Genomic DNA, 23,688 nt, shown 5'->3' on the forward strand with positions numbered 1-23,688 from the left:
TCAGTTGGGGGTTTTACATGCATCAGGTATTTTCAGAGTGTTGAGTTGCTCTTAATCACTGTCCTACCCAGAGATCATGACATCAGCTCCAGAAAATCCACATCAAACACCAAAAGACACCACCCAAAAACCCACCACGGTTTGCCTACCATACTCGAAGGGCCTATCCGAAAAAAAATTTAAAATATGCAATCAATACGATATTAGGACAGTGAACTAAACTTTCATAATCTTATATTTTTATTTTAGTTTTATTTATTTCAAATATTGTTTAAAAAGTGGCCACTTTGTAAAGAAAGCTGACCAAAATATTAGATGCAGATTTCTGAAATATATGCAGCAGCTGAAAGTCAGCTTCAAATCTTTCGCATGTCACATGATCAAAATGAACCAACCAACAACCTGTTGCTCATCAGAGGGTTAAGATGACCTGAATCTAATACATGTGTCAATTATAACATATAACTTGGCAACTCATATCTGCACATAACGTTAAAAGTATACTAGAAGTACCCATGACCCATTAGGTCACACGTTCAGTGACTATTCTTTTTCACTTTGATTCCATTAACAAATTCATGTGACATATCTCTTTACTAAATTCTTGTTGCAGAACTAAAAATAATGAGTTTCTTTATTTCTGTATCATATTTTTGGATGATAAATGAGTAAGGCAACCTATTATGTTTCTATCTAATTTACATAAATATTTACAGTGTGTATGAATGTACTATGTAAACTGAAAACTAAAAAACTAAATACTCATAGAAACATTAAGAAAGAGTGGTTGAATATACATAAAGAGAGGGTGAACTGTAACAGCATTCACTCCCTCCCCCTCCCAAGGGTGGAGGCTAAGCTGACTCCAAATAAGTTCACTATCAAGGTAATCCATCCATACCTGGTTCCAGCAACATACACCAAAATGCAGAGCCTGTCTCTGCTCTATCGTTATTTTTGTCTGAGCTCCAATTTATGGTCCCTTCTTGCAAAACCTTCACAAAAAGCATTATTTATTTTGTAGGTGTATATATTATAAACAAATAGTCTGTAAACGATAATTTTGATTTAACTCATAGATAAATCCCATTGTCAGGTACTACTATAGCTAGTAGTGATAACTAAGCTGTAACTCTGCATTCCCTAATTTTCGAGAGTACTATCACTTCTTCAGAGGAGAAAATAAAAAGAAACATATGCAACTGTTCGGCGAGGTTGTCCTTTGTCCGTTTTATTTATTTATTTATGGAAGTTACTATTACAGGCTGGGCGGCAAATCAATTTCCAGGATACGAGTTTTGATGGATATCAAGTATTGTTAGGAATTATTGTATTTTTTTTTTTTTAATGCATATATAAATGATTAATTTCTGTGTATTATGCTTAAAGTGTGTACTTAGGAGTATTAATGACTGCTGTATTAGTGTTGTGTAATATCCGGTTTTGAGTAAAGGGAATAGTCTAAGGGAGGTCACTTCAAAAAGTCTGCATCAATATGTACACGCGTACACGCGTACATATATGTGCATAAGCTACCAAACACATTCTCTAGCTACTTAAATATGTACATAATAAAATAAAATTATTAAAATGAATAAAGAAAGATATTTTGTAATGCATGACGCAATGTGTTCTCGCCATAACAGAGTGCCTGATCTCCTGGCCAAAACTCTTCAAAACAAAGTATTTGAAGGTTCATGAGGAGCCTTGAACCCTAATAACAAGGAGTTTCTTGACACTGGATCTGTATTGTTCAGATTTTAAATTTAAGTACTAACTTTTGCTTCATTATGTTTTGTACTAAAGTGACCTCCTATTCAATTGTTAATATTCATAGTAAATAAAGACGTTCAGTCCTTAAAATGACAACCTATTGTAAGTGTTTATTGATGTAGAACTATTGCTTTAATTGTTGTTAATATTATCTCTTCTATAATCTTTTACAAATGAATTCGGATTCCATTGTTTAAAATCCATTAAACTAACTTGTGAGAAATCTATTATGAATGCTGTAGCCAGCACTGATCACTGATCCGCATCATGATGTAAACCGAAACTAACAAATAAAAACAATAAATACTGCAAGTTTTTTTGTTTTTGTTTTTTTTTGGCAGGGGCAGAATTTTTGAGATAAGGATTGATAATCTGTATTATTTGGAGTACTGTTCTCATCTTGATGTTAGTCTCATAACATTTCAGTTGATGTAATCTGCAACCTCATTCACGTGGGACTGGTTTCTTAAAGACATCAAACACATGATAGCATTTCAAGTAGATGTTAAATCGAATGTGATATACAAAGGAAAAACGTCCAAAGTTCTTAAATCTTGTAACTGTGATGTTCTTCGTTTTAATGCAAATCAAATTTTGATGCACAGAACATTCAATAATCATTTATAGAGAAACTGAATATAACAGATTCTTATAATAATTGATAATGAAAATGATAGACTTGAACTTCATGTTTGATACGGGCCTAACCTACTATGCTGCCATAACAGCATGCTCAGTACTCACTCCAAACGTTCTAGATCCTTATGCTTCGACCTACATAAATATTATTTTTGGTATTTATGTAGAATATAGACTGTGCTGAAATAATAACATTATTTATGTGCCTTAAAAAATTTGTACAAACCTGGTTTTATGAAGCTTGTACTGTCCATCGCCAGACAATAAGAAAAGAAGGAAATAGCTTTTTTCGATCTTGTCACATGATATGATAACGAAATGCTTCTGGTTTTGAATGAAATGCCTGATTTTTCAGAGACTCTGGCAGTTTAGATTTGAATGTTGGAGTAGCAAGTTTTGACAGCTGTGTGTCAAGTTTTGGAGTAGCAAGTTTTGATAGCAGTGTGTCAAGTTTTGGAGTAGCAAGTTTTGATAGCAGTGTGTCAGATTTGGAGTAGTGAGTTTTCACAGATTGTTACCTAGAAAGTGTAGAATAGTTAACTGTTGACTATTTAAACACAATTTAGAAATCTATTCTTAACATTGGGAGGGGGGTCTTTTTCAAAGTTTCTGTACTTTCACTTTACAATTTAATGAACAAAAGATATGTAAAAAAAATTTAATTTAACTTGAAAATCCTATTTAGAAAATAGCATAGTCCCTATACTGCAAAAGTACCTGATTTTTTTTCTATGTTTAGCATATTTATTTGGCTAGTATCACAAATATGTAATAATCTTCTCTTCCTTCAGATAATTAGTTTATAAGTCAGTGCGGACTTCTACTAATAATGCATATGTGACAACACAGAATAAGAAATATGATAATAACAATGAGAAGAAAGTTGATCTTTTGTTATCTTTTGTTTGAGAACATGTTGAAAGTATTATCTTTAGGGATTTGTCCCCAGACGACATTTTCATGTCCCCTACAATAACTGAAAGATTTGTATTGACTTTCTCAAGGTTAATGTTGAAGTTGGTGCACTCAGTTGAAGGTCATTTACATTTATGAATGGATAAAAAAAACCTCAACTTCATAAGATTATTTTCACCACAAAGCCTGGCAAGTTTTAACCTGAAACACAGATTGTCAGAGATCGGGAAAAGAAGACATATATTACTGATAGGGCTGATATGTTACCAACTGGGATACATATTCCTGTACAGGTTCAAAGGTGAGAGAGAGGGTCAGTGGGTTTTACTGGAATCTGAGTTGGAGGTTTTTAGAATTGAATCTAGAGTCAAGAATAAGATTTGTTTTAGTTGATTCATCATCTCTGAACTTGGAAGTCAGAATCAGGGTGTGAGTCAAACTCAGTCATGTTCATAATACTTAGGCACATTTTGTCAAGTGGAAGTGATTAAACAAATCAAATGATACTGAAAAGTTTTAATTTTGTTTAATGAAGTATCGATTAGAGCAGACATAACTATTGTCTGATTTGCTGTCGATATCTGGCCTACCATCTGTTTCTCCGATCCACTACATTTATGGGATTGAATCTATAATGACTATAAAAAAATGTCATTTTTCAAAATTGTTTTTTGTTCTATATTGATTAATGATATGTTTTCCATATTTTTATTTTTTTACATCATTTCAATATCAAATTTACCCTTTTTAAAGATACGAATTATAATGTTTATGAAACTACCATTTCTTTAAGGATTTTATAATGCAATTTTTTATTCTAATAAATATTTCATTAATAACAAATAAAACAATAATTCCATGTAAATCACCGTAGAAAGCACAGATATAAAAAATTAAATTAAAAATAACAAGAGGAACCAAAAAATTAACAAAAAAAGTCACTTTATAAATGAATGTAACACATTTTATCTTCCAAATTACATCGTTATTTGAAAGGTTAAATAATATTTACCACATGCAGTCAACAAAAATATCAACACTAACAAGGGACTTTTAAAAAGACAAAATGTTTTATGAAATTAAATTATTTGTATTATTTGGATGTTCTCAATTTGAATGTCATTTTCACATTTCGGAGGATTGAACCAGGCAAATGTCACTTTTTTTTTCCAAGTATTCTATCCACGGCTTCACTGATCCTTGCAAGTGTGGACAACTGAAAAATACAATTGCGAATTACTTACGAACTCTATCCAGTTATGTCTGAGGGAACAAGAGCATGCTGTCCTTGCGAAGTAAGTAATGGGTTCCATTCGAAATTCCTTCCAGATTCCCATGTTCGATAGAAACATTCATGAGTTAGACAAGATACACCTGAAGAAGGTCAGAGGTTACATCAACCAAAATGAGAAAATGACAGTCAAGATGAGAACAGTAGTCCGAAGAATCCAAATAATATGAATAACCAATCTTCATCTCAAAAATTCAGAAACAAAATTAAATGATTACTTTAAAAAGTATTTTTGTAAATATGACAACATAAACTGCAATTTTTATTTCAATAAATATTTGATAATTAATGCAGTGCTACATTGTTAAGAGTGTAACAAAATAAGAAATAATTAGTTTAAATATAATCTTTACTTAACCAAAAAATAATATTTAACATAAACAAAAAAATAATATTTAACATAAACAAAAAAACAATATTTAACATAAACCAAAAAATAATATTTAACATAAACCAAAAAAATAATATTTAACATAAACCAAAAAAATAATATTTAACATAAACAAAAAAAATATGTTTACTTTAGCTAACGATCAAGTCAGAAAAACTACTGTGACAGTGAGGTGAATGATGGCATTAGGAGAAGAGGTCAGAGTGCACAAAGTAGTTTAATTAAAATTAAATCATAATTTGGGAGGGAGTTGTTTGTTGTTACGGTATAACTAGATGTATACTTAATATAATTAGATCCTTTCTAGACAATAGAACTATCCAGGTTGTCATTGATGGGCATACATCCAAGCAGCATAACTTTAATGCGGGAGTGCTTCAGGGGTCGATCTTTGGACCACTATTATTCTTGATATTCATAAATGACCTTTCTGATAATATTGTGTCCAAGATGAGTATATTTGCTGATGATACAATGCTCTACAACATGCATGAGGGAAGAACGGATGTACATAAATCTAAGACAATCGCAAAATCGTTAGAAAATGAACTCTAAACCATAGTGGAATGGGGCCTCAAAATGACCTCCAGACGATATTGGAATGGGGCTGTGAGTTGCTCTTCTTTAACAATTACAAGAAACCTCTCCAACCACCAATATCCATGACAAATAACATCCTACCTGAGAATTTTTCCTCAAACTCCTCAGCCTAATGTACTGGAATAAATACATTGAGAACATTGCAAAGGTTGCTGAAAAGAATGTATCAAGCTAGAAGATTCAAGGCCACCATTCACCCATACATGGAGTATTGTTGCCACATCTGCGTTGGTGCATCTACCACTAGTCTCTCCCTCTTGGATAGGGCCCAAAAAAGAGTTTCCAATCTAATAGGTCCCACTTTGTCAACTAAGCTCCAACCACTGTCTCATTGCTGCAATGTTACATCTCTGTGCCCATTCTCTGATGAACTTGTTGCACTTGTGACCCCTCAACATACATATCCCCAACAAACCCACTTAACAACAAAATCTTACCCCTTCACTGTTGAGGTTCCTAAATGCCAAAAGCTTTCTATTCTAATAGTTTCTTCCCTTGAACAGCTAGACTTTGGAATTCATTTCCTACTACCTGCTCCCCTGCTGTACTGATATGCAGAAGTTTAAATGTAACGTAAACTAACATCTTGTTAATCTTTCCTAGGCATGATCCCAAATAGTAGCTCCTTACATCCAAGTGGTGAGATGCCTTGATAAGGATGAACATGAGCAAAAAATAAATAAATATTCAAACAAAGAGAATCTCAATTTTTTTTTTTTTTTTTACTGTTTTTTTCACCTCAAGCAAGGCACAGTGTCACTTTGTAGTAAGGTGCTACTCTTTGGAACCAATTTGACATATGTAGCATGTAGGAATTGGACCAGCGAGATGTCTGTTCCATTAACGTACTTATAAAATAAACACAGGAATACAGCATTTCTACAATTCGATAGGGTTTGGAGTTTGGTTGATAGCATGGAACCTATAAGATTGGAGACGCTTTTTTTTAACCCTGTCTAAGAGTGAGAGACTAGTGACAGATGCGTCAGCAATACTCCATGCATTGGCAAATGGTGGCTTTGTTATGATATATATATAGATGCTTTGTAGAGATAATTTAGATTAATGATACATATATATGATAGATATAGAAGCTTTGTAGAGATAATTTAGATTAATGATACATATATATGATAGATATAAAGCTTTGTAGAGATAATTTAGATTAATTATACATATATATGATAGATATAGAAGCTTTGTAGAGATATTTTAGATTAATGATACATATATATGATAGATATAGAAGCTTTGTAGAGATAATTTAGATTAATTATACATATATATGATAGATATAGAAGCTTTGTAGAGATATTTTAGATTAATGATACATATATATGATAGATATAGAAGCTTTGTAGAGATATTTTAGATTAATGATACATATATATATGATAGATATAGAAGCTTTGTAGAGATAATATAGATTAATGATACATATATATGATAGATATGGAAGGTTTGTAGAGATATTTTAGATTAATGATACATATATATGATAGATATAGAAGCTTTGTAGAGATAATTTAGATTAATGATACATATATATGATAGATATAGAAGCTTTGTAGAGATAATTTAGATTAATGATACATATATATATGATAGATATAGAAGCTTTGTAGAGATAATTTAGATTAATGATACATATATATGATAGATATAGAAGCTTTGTAGAGATAATTTAGATTTATGATATATTTATATGATAGATATAGAAGCTTTGTAGAGATATTTTAGATTAATGATACATATATATGATAGATATAGAAGCTTTGTAGAGATAATTTAGATTAATGATACATATATATGATAGATATAGAAGCTTTGTAGAGATAATTTAGATTAATGATACATATATATGATAGATATAGAAGCTTTGTAGAGATAATTTAGATTAATGATACATATATATGATAGATATAAAGCTTTGTAGAGATATTTTAGATTAATGATACATATATATGATAGATATAGAAGCTTTGTAGAGATAATTTAGATTTATGATATATTTATATGATAGATATAGAAGCTTTGTAGAGATATTTTAGATTAATGATACATATATATGATAGATATAGAAGCTTTGTAGAGATAATTTAGATTTATGATATATATATATATATGATAGATATAGAAGCTTTGTAGAGATAGTTTAGATTTATATATATATATATATATATGATAGATATAGAAGCTTTGTAGAGATAATTTAGATTTATGATATATATATATGATAGATATAGAAGCTTTGTAGAGATATTTTAGATTAATGATACATATATATACATATATATGATATTGTAGAGATAATTTAGATGTATGATATATATATATATATGATAGATATCGAAGCTTTGTAGAGATAGTTAAGATTTATATATATATATATATATATATATGATAGATATAGAAGCTTTGTAGAGATAATTTAGATTTATGATATATATATATGATAGATATAGAAGCTTTGTAGAGATATTTTAGATTAATGATACATATATATAGTGGATATAGAAGCTTTGTAGAGATATTTTAGATTTATGATATATATATATGATAGTTATAGAAGCTTTGTAGAGATAATTTAGATTTATGGTACATATATATGATAGATATAGAAGCTTTGTTGAGATATTTTAGATTAATGATACATATATATGATGGATATAGAAGCTTTGTAGTGATAATTTAGATTAATGATACATATATATGATAGATATAGAAGCTTTGTAGAGATAATTTAGATTAATGATACATATGTATGATGGATATAGAAGCTTTGTAGTGATAATTTAGATTTATTATATATATATATGATAGATATAGGAGCTTTGTAGAGATAATTTAGATTTATGATATATATATATATGATAGATATAGAAGCTTTGTAGAGATATTTTAGATTAATGATACATATATATGATAGATATAGAAGCTTTGTAGAGATAATTTAGATGTATGATATATATATATATGATAGATATAGAAGCTTTATAGAGATATTTTAGATTAATGATACATATATATGATAGATATAGAAGCTTTGTAGAGATCATTTAGATTCATGATATATATATATATATATATATGATAGATATAGGAGCTTTGTAGAGATATTTTAGATTAATGATACATATATATTATTGATATAGAAGCTTTGTAGAGATAATTTAGATTTATGATATATATATATATGATAGATATAGAAGCTTTGTAGAGATAATTTAGATTTATGATATATATATATGATAGATATAGAAGCTTTGTAAAGATAGTTTAGATTAATGATACATATATATGATAGATATAGAAGCTTTGTAGAGATAATTTAGATTAATTATACATATATATGATTGATATAGAAGCTTTATAGAGATATTTTAGATAAATGATACATATATATGATGGATATAGAAGCTTTGAAGAGATAATTTAGATTTATGATATATATATATATATATGATAGATATAGAAGCTTTGTAGAGATATTTTAGATTAATGATACATATATATGATAGATATAGAAGCTTTGTAGAGATAATTTAGATTTATGATATATATATATGATAGATATAGAAGCTTTGTAGAGATAATTTATATATATATATATATATATATATATATATATATATATATATATATATGATAGATATAGAAGCTTTGTAGAGATAATTTAGATTTATAATATATATATGTGATCGATATAGAAGCTTTGTAGAGATATTTTAGATTAATGATACATATATATGATGGATATAGAAGCTTAGTAGAGATAATTTAGATTTATGATATATATATATGATAGATATAGAAGCTTTGTAGAGATATTTTAGATTTATGGTACATAATTTAGATTTATGATATATATATATATGATAGATATAGAAGCTTTGTAGATATATTTTAGATTAATGATACATATATATATGATAGATATAGAAGCTTTGTAGGGATAATTTAGATTAATGATACATATATATGATAGATATAGAAGCTTTGTAGAGATAATTTAGATTAATGATACATATATATGATAGATATAAAGCTTTGTAGAGATATTTTAGATTAATGATACATATAAATGATAGATATAGAAGCTTTGTAGAGATAATTTAGATTTATGATATATTTATGTGATAGATATAGAAGCTTTGTAGAGATATTTTAGATTAATGATACATATATATGATAGATATAGAAGCTTTGTAGAGATAATTTAGATTTATGATATATATATATATATATGATAGATATAGAAACTTTGTAGAGATAGTTTAGATTTATATATATATATATATATATATATATATATGATAGATATAGAAGCTTTGTAGAGATAATTTAGATTCATGATATATATATATATATATATATATATATATATATATATATATATATATATATATGATAGATATAGAAGCTTTGTAGAGATATTTTGATTAATGATACATATATATGATGGATATAGAAGCTTTGAAGAGATAATTTAGATTTATGATATATATATATATATATATGATAGATATAGAAGCTTTGTAGAGATATTTTAGATTAATGATACATATATATGATAGATATAGAAGCTTTGTAGAGATAATTTAGATTTATGATATATATATATGATAGATATAGAAGCTTTGTAGAGATAATTTATATATATATATATATATATATATATATATATATATATATATATATATATATATATATGATAGATATAGAAGCTTTGTAGAGATATTTTAGATTAATGATACATATATATGATAGATATAAAGCTTTGTAGAGATAATTTAGATTAATGATATATTTATGTGATAGATATAGAAGTTTGTAGAGATATTTTAGATTAATGATACATATATATGATAGATATAGAAGCTTTGTAGAGATAATTTAGATTTATGATATATATATATATATATATGATAGATATAGAAGCTTTGTAGAGATAGTTTAGATTTATATATATATATATATATATATATATGATAGATATAGAAGCTTTGTAGAGATAATTTAGATTTATGATATATATATATGATAGATATAGAAGCTTTGTAGAGATATTTTAGATTAATGATACATATATATGATGGATATAGAAGCTTTGTAGAGATAATTTAGATTTATGATATATATATATGATAGTTATAGAAGCTTTGTAGAGATAATTTAGATTTATGGTACGTATATATGATAGATATAGAAGCTTTGTAGAGATTATTTAGATTTATGATACATATATATGATAGATATAGAAGCTTTGTAGAGATAATTTAGATTTATGATATATATATATGATAGATATAGAAGCTTTGTAGAGATATTTTAGATTAATGATACATATATATGATAGATATAAAGCTTTGTAGAGATAATTTAGATTAATGATACATATATATGATAGATATAGAAGCTTTGTAGAGATAATTTAGATTAATGATACATATATATGATGGATATAGAAGCTTTGTAGTGATAATTTAGATTTATTATATATATATATGATAGATATAGGAGCTTTGTAGAGATAATTTAGATTAATGATACATATATATGATAGATATAGAAGCTTTGTAGAGATATTTTAGATTAATGATACATATATATGATAGATATAGAAGCTTTGTAGAGATAATTTAGATGTATGATATATATATATATGATAGATATAGAAGCTTTGTAGAGATATTTTAGATTAATGATACATATATATGATAGATATAGAAGCTTTGTAGAGATCATTTAGATTCATGATATATATATATATATATATATGATAGATATAGGAGCTTTGTAGAGATATTTTAGATTAATGATACATATATATGATTGATATAGAAGCTTTGTAGAGATAATTTAGATTTATGATATATATATATATATGATAGATATAGAAGCTTTGTAGAGATAATTTAGATTTATGATATATATATATGATAGATATAGAAGCTTTGTAGAGATAGTTTAGATTAATGATACATATATATGATAGATATAGAAGCTTTGTAGAGATAATTTAGATTAATTATACATATATATGATGGATATAGAAGCTTTGAAGAGATAATTTAGATTTATGATATATATATATATATATGATAGATATAGAAGCTTTGTAGAGATATTTTAGATTAATGATACATATATATGATAGATATAGAAGCTTTGTAGAGATAATTTAGATTTATGATATATATATATATATATATATGATAGATATAGAAGCTTTGTAGAGATATTTTAGATTAATGATACATATATATGATAGATATAGAAGCTTTGTAGAGATAATTTAGATTTATGATATATATATATATATATGATAGATATAGAAGCTTTATAGAGATATTTTAGATTAATGATACATATATATGATGGATATAGAAGCTTTGAAGAGATAATTTAGATTTATGATATATATATATATATATATGATAGATATAGAAGCTTTGTAGAGATATTTTAGATTAATGATACATATATATGATAGATATAGAAGCTTTGTAGAGATAATTTAGATTTATGATATATATATATGATAGATATAGAAGCTTTGTAGAGATAATTTATATATATATATATATATATATATATATATATATATATATATATATGATAGATATAGAAGCTTTGTAGAGATAATTTAGATTTATAATATATATATATGATTGATATAGAAGCTTTGTAGAGATATTTTAGATTAATGATACATATATATGATGGATATAGAAGCTTAGTAGAGATAATTTAGATTTATGATATATATATATGATAGATATAGAAGCTTTGTAGAGATATTTTAGATTTATGGTACATATATATGATAGATATAGAAGCTTTGTAGAGATAATTTAGATTTATGATATATATATATATGATAGATATAGAAGCTTTGTAGAGATATTTTAGATTAATGATACATATATATATGATAGATATAGAAGCTTTGTAGGGATAATTTAGATTATTGATACATATATATGATAGATATAGAAGCTTTGTAGAGATAATTTAGATTAATGATACATATATATGATAGATATAAAGCTTTGTAGAGATAATTTAGATTAATGATACATATATATGATAGATATAGAAGCTTTGTAGAGATAATTTAGATTTATGATATATTTATGTGATAGATATAGAAGCTTTGTAGAGATATTTTAGATTAATGATACATATATATGATAGATATAGAAGCTTTGTAGAGATAATTTAGATTTATGATATATATATATATATATATGATAGATATAGAAGCTTTGTAGAGATAGTTTAGATTTATATATATATATATATATATATATATATATATATATATATGATAGATATAGAAGCTTTGTAGAGATAATTTAGATTTATGATATATATATATGATAGATATAGAAGCTTTGTAGAGATATTTTAGATTAATGATACATATATATGATGGATATAGAAGCTTTGTAGAGATAATTTAGATTTATGATATATATATATATATATGATAGATATAGAAGCTTTGTAGAGATAGTTTAGATTTATATATATATATATATGATAGATATAGAAGCTTTGTAGAGATAATTTAGATTTATGATATATATATATGATAGATATAGAAGCTTTGTAGAGATATTTTAGATTAATGATACATATATATGATGGATATAGAAGCTTTGTAGAGATAATTTAGATTTATGATATATATATATGATAGTTATAGAAGCTTTGTAGAGATAATTTAGATTTATGGTACATATATATGATAGATATAGAAGCTTTGTAGAGATAATTTAGATTTATGATACGTATATATGATAGATATAGAAGCTTTGTAGAGATAATTTAGATTAGTGATACATATATATTATGGATATAGAAGCTTTGTAGAGATATTTTAGATTAATGATACATATATATGATAGATATAGAAGCTTTGTAGAGATAATTTAGATTAATGATACATATACATGATAGATATAGAAGCTTTGTAGAGATATTTTAGATTAATAATACATATATATGATAGATATAGAAGCTTTGTAGAGATATTTTAGATTAATGATACATATATATAATAGATATAGAAGCTTTGTAGAGATAATTTAGATTAATGATACATATACATGATAGATATAGAAGCTTTGTAGAGATATTTTTGATTAATGATACATATATATGATGGATATAGAAGCTTTGTAGTGATAATTTAGATTTATGATATATATATATGATAGATCTAGGAGCTTTGTAGAGATAATTTAGATTTATGATATATATATATATGATAGATATAGAAGCTTTGTAGAGATATTTTAGATTAATGATACATATATATGATAGATATAGAAGCTTTGTAGAGATAATTTAGATGTATGATATATATATATATGATAGATATAGAAGCTTTGTAGAGATATTTTAGATTAATGATACATATATATGATAGATATAGAAGCTTTGTAGAGATAATTTAGATTCATGATATATATATATATATATATATATATATATATATATATATATATATATATATGATAGATATAGAAGCTTTGTAGAGATATTTTAGATTAATGATACATATATATGATGGATATAGAAGCTTTGAAGAGATAATTTAGATTTATGATATATATATATATATATATATATGATAGATATAGAAGCTTTGTAGAGATATTTTAGATTAATGATACATATATATGATAGATATAGAAGCTTTGTAGAGATAATTTAGATTTATGATATATATATATGATAGATATAGAAGCTTTGTAGAGATAATTTATATATATATATATATATATATATATATATATATATATATATATATATATATGATAGATATAGAAGCTTTGTAGAGATATTTTAGATTAATGATACATATATATGATAGATATAGAAGCTTTGTAGAGATAATTTTGATTTATGACATATATATATGATAGATATAGAAGCTTTGTAGAGATATTTTAGATTAATGATACATATATATGATAGATATAGAAGCTTTGTAGAGATAATTCAGATTTAATATATATATATATGATACATATAGAAGCTTTGTAGAGATAATTTATATATGTATATATATATATATATGATGGAAGTTATCTTTTGTGGCCTACTAGATAAATATTTGATAATTAATGCAGTGCTACATTGTTAAGAGTGTAACAAAATAAGAAATAATTAGTTTAAATATAATCTTTACTTAACCAAAAAATAATATTTAACATAAACAAAAAAATATATGATAGATATAGAAGCTTTGTAGAGATAATTTAGATTTAATGTATATATATATGATAGATATAGAAGCTTTGTAGAGATAATTTATATATGTATATATATATATATATATATATATATATATATATGATGGAAGTTATCTTTTGTGGCCTACTAGATACTTTCCTCAAGTGTCCAATGTACAAGGGTTTGTCAATACAATCTGGCATGAGGATATTTCCCCCTACAAGTAAACCCTGGCTAAATATTCAAAATAACATGGCAATCAAAGCTCAAGTAAGATCCCTTCGACATGGCTAACCATATTATAAGAGAATGTTTAATAATATGTTTTCATGGGACTGAGAAAATCTCAGAAGTTTCAGAAGCACTATCTCGTCCAACTGTAAGAATTCAGAAAGAAATGGTATGGGAAGCTGCAAGTAAGATGGAGGAGGATAAGACAGTATTTATTAGAAAAATATTGGAGGCTGCAGGTGAAATAGGCTTTGAGAATTAATATATATATAATGCTCATCTCAAAAATGAATTCAAATTAAGGAATAATTGGTACAATCGGTACGGACCCAACTATGAAAGATCAGATAATAAATAAATGTGGATTTATAATATCAAAAAATCCAACCTTGATCGCCCTTCGGGCCCCGTGGCGCAGTTGATAGAGACATTGAATCTCTACAGTTCCAGATGAACATTGTCTGAAGATAGCAGTTTCAATCCCACCCAAAGCGTGCCAGAGGTTTACTTGGCCAAAAATGTGGTGAGACGACAACAACTACGGATGGCAGTGATGGCTTAGAATGCAGTTAGGAGATTCAAAGTTCCTATCCGTCGCGGTTACCACCTGACGAAGGCCAGAGGAATAGTTGGCCGAAACGTTGTGAATAAACAAACCAATAAAAGATGAAAAACAACAACTAATAAAGATGAGAATAATAGTCAGAAATAAAAATAAATTAATATATATAATGCTCATCTCAAAAATGAATTCCAATTAAGGAATAATATATATAGGCTTTGAGATGATCATGAATTTGTCAAAAAAGATAATAATGGGGGGGAGAGACTAGGATATTATTACTATTGTGAACAAGTGTAAAGGAGAAGCTCTTGATCGAGATGATTAACGTTGATGGATCCAGTTCTGAAAGTACTTGAGATAATAATTGAGCAGCAAATAAGAAGTCGAATAAAAATAAATGAAATGCAGTTTGTTGTTATGCCTGAGCAAATTACAATTGATGCAAGAAAAGTATTTTGGTAAGAAGAAGAACCTGTATCTTTTTTTTTTTTTTTTTTTTTTTTTTGATTTGGAGAAAGTTTTTATTGCCAAGAAATATTAGTTGCTTGGTTTTGCATAAAATAGAATTAGGAGCAAGATTGATGAAGGTTGTTCAAATATTGTACAGAAATGCTCAAAGTTCTGTTAGATTAAACATCAGACTTTATACTAAAGTGGAGATACATCATGAATCTGTACTTAATCTGTTTCTTGTTTTTTTTTTTTAAGCGTTGTTCAAGGAGTTTCACATTGATTATCTGAAAGAAATGCTTTATGCTGAGGATTCACTAATCATGATGATGAAGAATTGGTTGGATGGAGAGATATGAGAATAATATGATGGATTGCGTAATATGAGTATCCAAGATAAACTTAGATCTGATGACTTCAGAGGAATATTAAATTTGAACAGTATAGGGACATGTGTGTATAACAGGAGACTTTGTTGATTTGGTCACATTTTCTCTTTTTTAGCTTCACCATGCCACAACAAAGATAAAATGATTTTTTTATTAAAATTTGAAGTTTTAAGAGGTTTCTGAAATAATTTACTGCATCTTTTTATTTTTATATACACCAGAGACATGACAGGCACCTATCAATATCTTTGCTTGGATATAATATTACAGTCTCTCTCATATTTTGGTTGAAAACAGTTTTAGTATTGTGGCAATAAGTAATTCAAACAATGTATACATTATAAACAAATCAAGTCAGACCATATTTCTGATTTTTTTGAGATAAGGATTGATTATTTGGATTCTCTGGACTACTATTCTCATCATGAATGTTATTTTCACAATATTTCAGCCGATGTAATCTCTGACCTTCTTCAGGTGTTTTGTCAAACTCAGGAATCTGCATAGAATTATAAACAGAAGCCTTTATTTACGGGCGTAGCATGCTCTCGTTCTATCAGCCATGACTAAGAGAAGTCCTAAGTAACTCGCAATTGTATTTTGAATGACACATACACTGAGGATTGAACCTTCAACCTCTAGAAGAGTGTAACTTTACAACTGAATTTTACTAAGTACAAAAGTTATTTCAAAACTAAAGACTCCGATTTTTTTAACTAAAAAAGTTGAAGAACTACAAAGATGGAAGTGGTACCATTAAAATAAGCAACTTTTTGTGCTCCAGAATTTATTTTTCCACATAGTCATCACCATTCTCAATGCACTTTTTCCAGGAATTCAATGACACATGTCCATAACAGGAGTTGCTTCTTAGAGTCTTATACCATCAATATCTGAAATAGAGAGATGAAACTTTCAAGTCATGAATGTATAAGGTCATCACAACAATGGAGTCCCCTCTGATCCATTTGGGAAGAATAAAAAATAGGAAAGATTATTTTTTGGAACACCCCTCTTTAAGGACCCGTGGCATAGTGGATAAAGTATTTGATAAAATTCAGTTGTAAAGCTACGTTCTACTGGAGTTTGATGGTTTAATCCTCAGTACGTACAACATTCAAAATACAATTGCAAATTACTTAGGACTTGTACCCGATCATGGCTGATGCAATGAGGTCATGCTACATGAACTAAATAATAGGTTCCATTTAAAATTCAATGCAGATTCCCAACTTTTACAAATTACAGAAAGATTCCTAAGTTCGACAAGATACTCTTGAATAAGATTGGAAGTTACATTGACTAAAATATTGTGAAAATGTCACTCAAGATGAGGACAGTAGTCTGAAGAATCCAAATAATACAAACAAGCCAAACCATTCCATTAATTTAAAAAGGTTTTCTTTATCTTTGATCCTCTACAGCAGAGGTCTCCAAAGTTTCCTTACTAACTTTTTAAAGCTACACGGCCAAAAACTAAAAAAAATACCTGGACATGTTTTATACACTTTTGCTTATTAGTTTTACTTTTTAGTGAAACTCGTTCTTCAAAACCTCATTTTTTTTTTTAATCATTTTATAAACACAAAAAAAAAACACCATATTTTCTCACATTTCCATTTTTTAATTTTTCATGACTATGTTTACGTTTTCCATAAGAGATTTGTATTAAAGACTTTGGCGGGCCATATTTGGCCCGCAGGCCATAGTTTGGAGACCCCTGCTCTAGAGTATCATATCTGTTCAGTCTTGAAATAAGTAGACGTTTGGGACATTAAACTTATCAGAAATGATTAAACAAATAGAATAAAAGAAAAAAAATATTATGAGAAAGAAAAAGGATTCAACAAAAGTTATGAATTGGTTCGATGAATTTAAGATGGGATTAGCATACAAAAAAAAACAAATTGGATATGGTTATTCAGAAGTTGTCAAGTAGTTTGCAGTTAAAGAAAACACAAATTATACCAAAATAATCATATCTATAAGAATAACTCTATTAAAAAATTCAGATTTACTCTTTCAACTCTATTATACATATTTTTTGAATATCAATATTCTTAATATTTTTAATATTTGTTAAATATATATTTCTATAGGTGTATTGAAAAGAAATCAATAAAGTCCTTGATCGGTAAAATGCAAACTATTTAAAAACTATGTTACATATTTCAGAGACATACAATGGTTTTATTGATGCGGAATCATTTTTTACCATTTAATAAATACACCTCCACTCAATGTCTAACCCACTAAGCAACCAATAAACTGCACCGAACATCATCACCCTTAAATTTGAATACATCCTTCAAACAGGAATCATAGAACATCCGTTGTCAACAAAATTATTATAAAAAAAGAATCTTCATTGCGATTTTACCAAGACAGTTCCTCACCTTCCCTTTAGTCCAGCCCTTGCTCCTTATGACTTTTGATTATTCCTTAAGCTCAAGGAAAACCTTAAAGATTGTCATTATGAAACAATTGAGATGAAAGAGGCTATGACAAGGGTCATTAATATGCTCACACAAGAGAACTTCCATGGTGTCTTACAGAAATTATTGGAACGGTACAACAAATGCATTGCAGCCGGAGGAGATTACTTTGAAGGGGACTAGAGTTTCATGTGTGTACTATCAATAAAATTGCTCATACAAAAAATGTCTAGAAATTTATTGAAGTCACCATCGTACATGGGGAAAAATCCATATCAATTATAAATCCGTTTTTGTTTTTTTTTAGCTCCTTACATCAAGTAACTTCATTGGAAGTGATCCTCCCCCCCCCAATCATTTTTGTCTTTTTACATTGATTCATCTGGTGTATGCTTCTCATCATTAAAACATATTTGTGAAAGCTTTAAAATGGCCACCTACCTCATCATTTAGTCAATTATACTCAATTAAAAGGCATTTCCAGTCGAGCACACACGATTGCATCCATTCAAGAAATATTATCTAATCATAAGTTATGTTTATTATCTTTTCCTTCTGACAAACAGGTGTAAATTGATCTGAAATATTGACACTGTAATGTGGTCATTATCGAAGTAATGACACGAAACAAACATTTTGCAGTCATGTAATGGATGCTAAAACGATTGTGTGAAGGTTGACAAACACTAAGGCAATTGGTTTCATCTGTTGCTTTACTTTTGCTTAAATATTTTTGAAGAAGACGGTGACATTAATGTGAATGTACCAACAATAGACAATGGAAAAAAATCTGTTTTTGTTTTTTGTTGTTTTTTTTTACCTGCTAATTTTGACCCTTTAGCAGCTATTTTTACCAGCTAAAGATAAAATCGCATTTATTTCACACAGGTCTAGAGAATCAACTGAAATTTATTGTCAAAAAATTTTTAAATGCAACAAGTGATGTAAAATGACTGATGTGTACATCTATATGCCGTATGAATGTTTGTCCAAAGCAACCAAATATGATAGATATCGTCGCTATCTTTGGTAGACTGTTTCACAAAGCAGAAACACAGACAGAGAATGCTGTGTTTCTTCTAATAAAACAAAAATGATTGTCATACATTATTTGCTGTGGAGATCATAACTTGGTACGGGAGTGAAAAACTCGTCAAAAGTTATATTTAAATTCAGACTGAAGAAGTTTTGCATCAGAATTGCATCCTCTGCTGCTGAAGCGAGTGGTAATCATTAAAACATCAGCGGCCATGAAAGATGCAGTACAACCTTGAAATGTTTGGTTATCTGCAGCCTGTTTCTATAGTGCAGCCATCCAAACCAAAAAAGATGTCTTTTGATAATTACGTCAGAAGCAACTCGAGTACAGCGTTTTCATGAAAACCCCTGTAGAGGTAGTGGGAATAAATGTGAATAAGTGTAGGTGTTAGACATGATGTTAAAAGCGAGAGTGAGGTTTCCGCTCTGCCTATGTTCTACTGAATACAGGTTGAGAGTCTCCTATCCTTGTTAATATAACTTTCTGTGGAGTCCACAGATCTTCTGCATCGATAGTCTCTGAACTTGCTTCAGGTGAAGCTTACATGCCATATTCCAGAATGGATGGCACCAAAGATATGTATAAGGATAGGAAGATATTGACTGTCATGGTGGTAAGGGAGCAATGGATGGGAAAAAGCACATAGGACATTTGTGGTGATCAGATTTTGGTAAACTTTTAATATGTTGTTCCTCACATATAATAGTAATAAAAAAAAAAACATATTTTGACTGAACTAAAGGATCCGCAGCATATCTTGATTGAATCAATCTTTGCAAATGACTTTTTGTCTCAATCGATCGTTACTTATTCTTTTTCTGAACATGTCGCTGTTAATATTGCATTTTTAATACCAAGTGTTGTCTCAACATAAAGTTGTTTTAAAAATCTATTTTTATACAACACAGTTTTAAATAATTACTTTTTTATTGCAGAACTTTTTCTTAATGGAAGCAGGCGATGTGATGTTTAATTTCTATACAAATATCTTCAGTCAGGTATGTATACCAAACTTTCTTGCTTCTAATTTTTATGATAATAATATCAGCGACATTCATCCTAGGTGGGTTGAACTAACTCCCACCATAGGAGGAAGTTTCATGGGAATATTAAGTTCACAAGCAATCTCCAGTTTCAATTTATATCCCGGTTAAGGGAAATAATGATATTAGGTTTTCGCAGTTCTTGCACGGAGGTGTCAATGTTTTCCTATATACAGCGTCTGGTATTCCTAAGTGGTCACCCATCTGTTACTTACCAGGCTGAATATTACTTAACTTCTATGATCTTATAAGAACTAATGTGTCAACATGATTATACTGTACTTCTTCTAGTTTTGGGTTTTACTTTTATCTTGTTTCTGTCCTAAAGTAAAAAAAAAAATGATTAAAATTGCAATATACTGCTATGAAAGTTTATGCATAGAATCCTTATTTTGATTTTACTCCAAACCCATTAAATGATAATCGTTCTAGAAAATGCATCAAGGCTTAAGTTTAAGAAGTCTTAAGAAAAATTGAATTCATTCCACAGCCAAACAATGTTGCAGCCCACAAGAGCCATAACAGTCAATGAACCGAAAGTCCAAGACTCGAGTTTCACCCTCATTTGGGCTCATCAGTTAGACACATCCAAACTCAGGATTCAAAACCCGAGCCTCTTGCATACGACGCAAGCACTCTACCAACTGAGCAAACGCCCCGCACACAAGAATTTCTATTAACCAACACAGATCAAGCAAACCGTGCCAAAATCCAACTGTGAAATGAACCTACTTCGTCTCGACAAGGGACGCGGTCATCCAACCAACTAATAACCCAAGCCGATGTCTCACAAGTAGGAGTTTCAACTCAAAAGGATGATGCCATCCAGCAATGCTAACCTAACGAGTAAATTATGATAGGATTTTCAGAATGTGACAGATCATATATAATAAATTCCACAGCCAAACAACATCGCAGCCCACAAGAGCCATGACAATCAACGAACCGGAAGTCCAAGACGCAAGTTTCACCTTCATTTGGGCTCATCAGTTAGACACATTCAAACTCAAGATTCGAAACCCGAGTCTCTTGCATGCGAGGCAAGCACTCTACCAACTGAGCAAACACTCCACACACAAGAATTTCTATTAACCAATATATATATATATATATATATATATATATATATATATATAATTATAAAATATGTATATATATATATACATATATATATAGTCTTTGAAGTTTTTAACCTTTAAAACTATACAAAAAATATATATAATTTTTTATCATTCGTTAGAAAACCATCTCGTCAGTAAGTCATTCAATCACCTGCAATCACTGCATCAGACGGCTCTAGAATTTACTATAGTACTAATAATTTATTTTTTTAAAGGGATCATCAGTTACTTACCATGAAACACTGTTTCGGGGATTTAAAAACAAAACAGCATATTACATCATGGCTCCCCAGCAGTGTTGATCAAATACCACCTCCCTTAATCTTAGGAAGAAGACATGTTACAAATATTTAATCTAATTTCCTATTCTTAATTGCATTATCTAACTTTTTCATGCTAGAAAAATGAATTTCTTACCTGTGTGATTCATCAGTTTCCAAATTTTAAAATGGATATATATATATATATATTTTTTTTTAATTTACCAGTCTTGTATTTAAGATTAGGATTAATCCATTTAACTACTTATCAGCCCCACTATGATTAGTATTTTGTAATATTTACATTCATATTTATTTAAAATCAAATATATAAAGGTTAAAAATATTTATACATATATACATTTTTTTAAATATAATTATAAATACATTTTCTACATTACTAGTATAGTTTTGGATTTATTGATATATTCAGATTAATCTTAAACGATTCAAAAGCATCAGGATAACGAACAAATGCTTTCTTTAACTGTTTAAATATTTTAGTTTTATTCCCACCTTGTTTTATCATCATTATTACTAAGCTAGAAATTGGTGGTATAAAATCTATTAATTTTAAAGTAACGCGAACTATTCTCAAAAACTCAGATATAATGGTTCCATAAAACATAAAAACAGGGCAGGTACTATCTTTGTGCGGCATACATACTATTTAAAAGGGGAAAGCGTTTCTTTTATCAAATATTTTATAAAGAAAAATCCCATCCTCAATTTTTATATCTAAATCCAGAAATGTAGCCTGTCGTCCTCTATGTTCACACTTCAATTTTAATTCGTTTGGATATATAAGATGCTTATTTTTTTCGAATTCATCATTATCGTTTATACATATAAGGTCATCTATAAATCTCCTACACCCATGAAAGTTATATGTTTTAGATATATCAGTTTTTATTAGTGATGACATATATATATCCTCGAGTCTATGTAAATACAGATTTGTCCAAAATGGTGCAGGATCCAATCCCATTGGGATACCTATCGTTTGGAGTAATATTTTATTTCCTATTTGAAAATAGCATTCTTTAATAAGATGACTTACAAGTATTTTTAAAATACCTTTAGAAACACTCGTTTTACTATTTTTATTTTTACACCAGAAAACTTTAGAGTTAGAAAAGTCTATATATTTACCTTTATCACCTTCAAAAGCTAAATCTACAGTATCATTTAATTCTTTTATAAGTTTTTCGTGCGGAATTTTAGTATATAGCGTACTAAAATCATAAGTAGATATAGATTTTGCTTTTACTCTGAAATTCATTTTATCTAATTTTTC

The 23,688-nt window shown here is 27.9% G+C and overlaps 1 protein-coding gene across 1 annotated transcript in view; it reads left to right on the forward strand.

Annotated features, from left to right (window-relative positions):
- The window catches only part of LOC145295839 (gamma-tubulin complex component 5-like), a 293,760-nt gene that overhangs the window by 139,089 nt on the left and 130,983 nt on the right, over positions 1 to 23,688 (forward strand). The window contains exon 15 of the mRNA XM_080141551.1: positions 20,903 to 20,965. Coding sequence (XP_079997677.1) covers positions 20,903 to 20,965 — 63 coding nt within the window. The remainder of the gene's footprint in view (positions 1 to 20,902; positions 20,966 to 23,688) is intronic.

Source organism: Euprymna scolopes, chromosome 16 (assembly GCF_053919585.1).
Source record: "Euprymna scolopes isolate OS-2025 chromosome 16, ASM5391958v1, whole genome shotgun sequence".
Lineage (NCBI taxonomy): Eukaryota > Metazoa > Mollusca > Cephalopoda > Sepiida > Sepiolidae > Euprymna > Euprymna scolopes.